This window comes from Cariama cristata, unplaced genomic scaffold (genome assembly GCF_000690535.1).
Source record: "Cariama cristata isolate BGI_N322 unplaced genomic scaffold, ASM69053v1 scaffold2747, whole genome shotgun sequence".
Taxonomy (NCBI): domain Eukaryota; kingdom Metazoa; phylum Chordata; class Aves; order Cariamiformes; family Cariamidae; genus Cariama; species Cariama cristata.
In genome coordinates this window covers 1,473-6,324 of record NW_009628181.1, presented here as the reverse complement: position 1 = coordinate 6,324, position 4,852 = coordinate 1,473, and the positions used below count along the sequence as shown (strand labels likewise).

General features: G+C 47.8%; 1 protein-coding gene across 1 annotated transcript in view; it reads right to left on the bottom strand.

Moving 5' to 3' along the window:
- The window catches only part of ACKR2 (atypical chemokine receptor 2), a gene marked incomplete at its 5' end in the record, with an annotated part of 1,129 nt that extends 846 nt beyond the window's left edge, over positions 1 to 283 (bottom strand). Inside the window, 1 exon segment of the mRNA XM_009704684.1 lies at positions 1 to 283. This exon segment is cut by the window's left edge and continues 1 nt beyond it. Within this exon segment, the coding sequence (XP_009702986.1) occupies positions 1 to 283 (283 nt within the window).
- Positions 284 to 4,852: the final 4,569 nt, after the last annotated feature.

The window sequence follows — 4,852 nt, the reverse complement described above, 5'->3', positions numbered from 1 at the left end:
AGCAGATACACCTCGGTCATCCTCTTTTTCTTCTTGATGTACATAATGAGGACAATAAACAGGAGGATGTTCCCAGCCAACCCAAACAGGAAGACCATGGTGTAAAAAGATGGCAAGAATACTCTGCTAAAGAAGAGTACCTCTTCTTTTGTGCAGAGGCCATACTGCATGTAATCCTCCTCGGCCAAGTACTCATAGGGATAGTCACTCGAATTGGCAGCATCCAGCAAGGGGGCAGCAGTTGTTGTTGCCACCTTTGAAGTTGCGTTTGACAAGTGGCTGCCTAGGAGCAAAAGACAAGTGAAGGAGATCAAAATGTTGTTCCACACAGGAAAGGCAAACACCACATCACAGAGGGTTTTCCTCTAGTTCATAGGTTTAAATTTCTGCCACATTCTGATAAGTATTTTGTGTCCTGCTCTCCTTGGCCTTTCCCTATGGCATGGGGACAGCCATCTACACATACATATAAAAAAAATTATTCTGGTTTCCTTACTCCAACGCATTAAAACTTGAAAGTAAATGAGCACAGTCTCCTCTGACATAACTCACCACTTCCTCCTGACACCACTGCAAACTTTTGAGGAAGTTTCTGCTCTAAATTACGGGAAATCCATCACCACACCTTGCTGTGAGCTGCTTTAGATTCACTTGGGTCACTACTGAGAAAGAGGCATCTCATTTTTTGGTGAAGCAGAAACTTCCACCAGCACATTTGTGTTGGTGGGGCTGCTCTCAGAGGTGAAATGCTGAACATCTCACTGCTCCTGGTAGGACACTGACTCCTCTCCATGCCAACTCTAGGACACCAAGCCATGGATTCTTTTAAAAGGTATTTGTAAGTGGAAAATATAGAATCATAGAATGGTTTGGGTTGGAAGGGACCTTAAAGATCACCTAGTTCTAATCCCCCTGCCATGGGCAGGGACACCTTTTACTAGATCAGATTGCTCAAAGTGTCATCCAAGGTAAGGACATGCAGACATCAGAATCAACTCCTGAATCAAGGTTAGAGGTAGAGGTAGAGATTTAGCTGGAAGGATGTTGTTGGAGTCGATTCTGCGTGGGTTGAAACCCTGCTGACCAAGGAGGGTGAGAAGCGTGCGGTCAGCCACTCCCCAGGACTGCAGGCTGGCGTCAGTGTTCAGACGGCTGCAGCCCAGATTTCAGGAAATGGTGACAAATTTGGAAAGCTTCCTACTTTTGGAGTCTGATTTTCAGAAAAAAGACCCGCACACAAGAACATTACAAGGGTTTCATTTTCAAAAAGTCACCCAAACTGGTCAACGGCTGTTGGTGTAGAGCCCATCTCCTGCTCTTGGTCCTCGGTTGTGCTACGCATCCCGAGGACGACATACCCCATCGTGGCTCTGCAACTTCTAGGGACAGCTCCCTCCCCACGAACACCTCAGGAAAGCGGAGACCCTCCACCCCAAGTGGGTTAAATAAGCACCCAAGGCTTAGAGTGGGGTGCTGAGGATGCCTGTGGGTGTGCAGCTGTAAGGGGGGAAGCTGTGGATGTACCTGTTACAGTCTCACGTCTAAAATTGCTTAAATACCAATTCCAGGTAATTCCAGGCAGCTGAAAAGAAAAGAAAATTTGGTTCAGGCTGGATTGAAATGTTTTCTGACTGTCTCACAGTTCTTTGGCGATTGTCGCAGGGCTCTTCAGACAGAGCAGTCACAGAGAGCAGAGATCTGCCATGGCAGAGTGACAGAAAAAGACGTTCTGGGAACGACTTTTTTCTTTTTTTTTTCTGTTTCAGATTTTGCAGGAAATTCATCCTTAGCCATACACAATTCTGACTGTATGTCTTCAAGAGGAAACCAAAGCCGTCCACCCTTCTGATCGCACCAACATCCAGCCAGACTCCTAAACATCCTCCCCCCACACACCCTCTGTACCCGTATCAGGACAAGCCATTCCCAAAATTTCCATTTCTGGGTTTCTTCCAGCCCACCAAAATGCCTTTTCTCCCTCTGTCGTGTCTTCTCCCCTCCATGTCAGGCTGTCACCGACATTCACATCCCCTCCCCGTAGCTCATAGTGGAAAACTGATTAATGCAACATGGGCTGAGCTCAGCTCGAAGTGCTGGCGCTTACGAGCTGGATAAATTTCAAGAAGAAAAAAGAACCTCTCCAGGTTTCTCGTGCAGCTTTGTCTAGAAGCAAGAAGCAGAAAATGCACTTACACGAGTTTGTCCTCCGCCGTGGGCAGTTTTCATCCTGCCGGAGGCTTCAATCAGGCTTTTAGGAACCTCTTTTACTTGTGTAAGAGCCTGGGCAGGAAACGGGAGCTCAGCGTGACCTCTCTGGTTTTGTTTTGCCTTTCCTGGTGTTGACCAGTGCGGGATAGCACGGGAGGAATCATCTCTGCGCCGTGCCCGAGCACATGTCCCTCTACAACATCTACAGCCTGCACTCAGAGTTGGGCTTTGCCAATTGAGATACCCATCAGGACTGCAGTGACTTCTGCCGTGAGTGCAGAAGGGACCCGGCACCCCTCCTTCAGAAATACAGCCTAACAGCCTGCACTCAGAGTTGGGCTTTGCCACTTGAGATACCCATCAGGACTGCAGTGCCTTCTGCCGTGAGTGCAGAAGGGACCCAGCACCCCTCCTTCAGAAATACAGCCTGCTCTTGTATAGCTCATGTCAGGCACCACGCTAGGGATGGTCAGAGCTGCTGGGATCAAGGACCCACATCAGCACAACGTGAAGATTGCTGGTGGATCCTGTGCACACCAGCAGGCACAGGCTGGGTGGTGAGACCACCCACAAAATAATCTAAAGTAAGTTTTTGTGGGATGTGCCAGATCAGGATCACCCAAAGAAGCACAAAGATCAGCCACTTGCTTAAAGATAACCAGTTCCTTTTGCTCTTCTTCTCTCCATTTTTCCATGCATGCTTTTCCCCCATCCACCTTGATCCTTCCCTTTTCTCCACCCCATCTCCAACCAAACTAGCAAACCAAAAAAGTCCCTAATTTCTTTTTCCCTGTTGATTCTGGGTTTGCTGCATCCCAACCCCAGATGTGGCAACAAGCTCCCTCTTGTAATTTTATTTTCTAAAAGCTTTAATTAGTGGAAACATTCGCCGTTGCCTGGCAGATGGATATTAAAGTGATGTTCACCCTGCCCACTCCTCCCAGCTCCCACAGGCAGGATTGGACTGGTCTCTGCACTGAGAGGCTCCCAGTGTGGAAATCTGCAATTTTTTCCAGGAAATCTGAACAAGCCACGTGATACCTCAATTTTTTTCCAGGAAAACTGAACAAGCCATGTGATACCTGGATGCTACAGGATCCTCAGCCCCTGCAAGAGCAGAAACAGCTACTGGTGGGGACACGGCCAGGGCCAACGGGGGCTGGCAGCTCCATGGGGACAAAGATATGTGTTTGCAGGCAGCAAGGAAGCCTTGTAAGTGGTACCAGAATAAGAAGATTATTGCCATGGTTGAACACGCAAACAGAGATCGACCACAGCAGAGATGTGCCAGGCTACTGGCACTGCCACAGGGATGTTTTGGGGACAGCTTCATCACACAGCCCTTTGCTCGCCTGTCAAAGGCATCTCTGATAAAGTGTTTTATTGGAGAAGTTTTAGAGCATCGCTGTTGGTGTGGGGTCACCCTCTGGCTTGTTTCCCTCGTCTCACCACCAAATGGGACCATGGGGAACACCCTGACCATGCCAAGGCCATCCCCTGTATCAGTCTTATTTGCACTTTATAAACCCCAAACCACCCTGGTAAAAATGGGAGAATGGAGCAGCAGCGAAGGCCACAGCTCAGCATCCCACCTGCCTGCTCCATGGTAGGTGGATTTGCAGAGAGAAATCCGTTATTTTTACCCATTTCCATGCTTGCCACCATCAGCTGGTGTACACGTGTGCCTGCATTTAAGAGATATCCTATAACAAATATATATGGGCAACATATACATTAACAGAGAGCAAGAAGCCACTAGCAAGGCTGAGATGCCAGACATGCACACAGGGACGCTACAGGTGACAGCAGTTTCATTAGCCCAGCAATTAAAATGAAATAAGTTTTTGGTTTTAATTGAGTTTCTCCCCTGAAGCACATATTGCACAGAGCTGCAGGGAATTAAATGTGCCTCTGAGACTCACTGCAGAAAGTAGCCTTCACTGTAATTTATTACAAGATTTTAACTCAATTTGGGAGCCGGTAATTGCATAGATATTTTTTTTACTTTCAGACTCTGCAGAGTCCTAATGGCTTTGGCAATTAAAGTAACCAGATTACAGGTAATGGGAAGCACATTTAGAGAGACACAGTGGTACTAAGAAACAGTTATCCAAGCCACTTTCTTTTATGCTGCTGAAAATGTCGCGTGTCAGTGGCAGAGTGGCCCTGCAGGAGCAGCAGCTCTGCTTCTCCCCATGCTCAGAGATGGGGAGACATGAACATGTCCAGCCAACATGGATTTATGAAAGGAAGATCATGCTTGACCAATCTGATCTCCTTCTATGTCAAAGTGGCTTGCTTAGTAGATGAGGGAAAGGCTGTGATGTTGTCTACCAAGATTTTAGTAAGGCCTTTGACCCAGTCACCCACAGCATCCTCTTAAATAAATTGGCTGCTCACGGCTTAGTTATGTGGACTCTTTGATGGGTAAAAAACTGGCTGGATGGCCGTGCCCAGAGAGTTGTGGTCAACAGAGCTAAATCTCGTTGGCAGCTGGTCACCAGCAGTGTTCCCCAGGGCTTGGTTTTGGGACCGGTGCTGTATAACATCTTTACAGATGATCTGGATGAGGGGATAGAGGGCACACCCTCAGTAAATTTGCAGATGACAGCAAGTTGGGTGGGAGTGTTGATCTGCTGGAGGG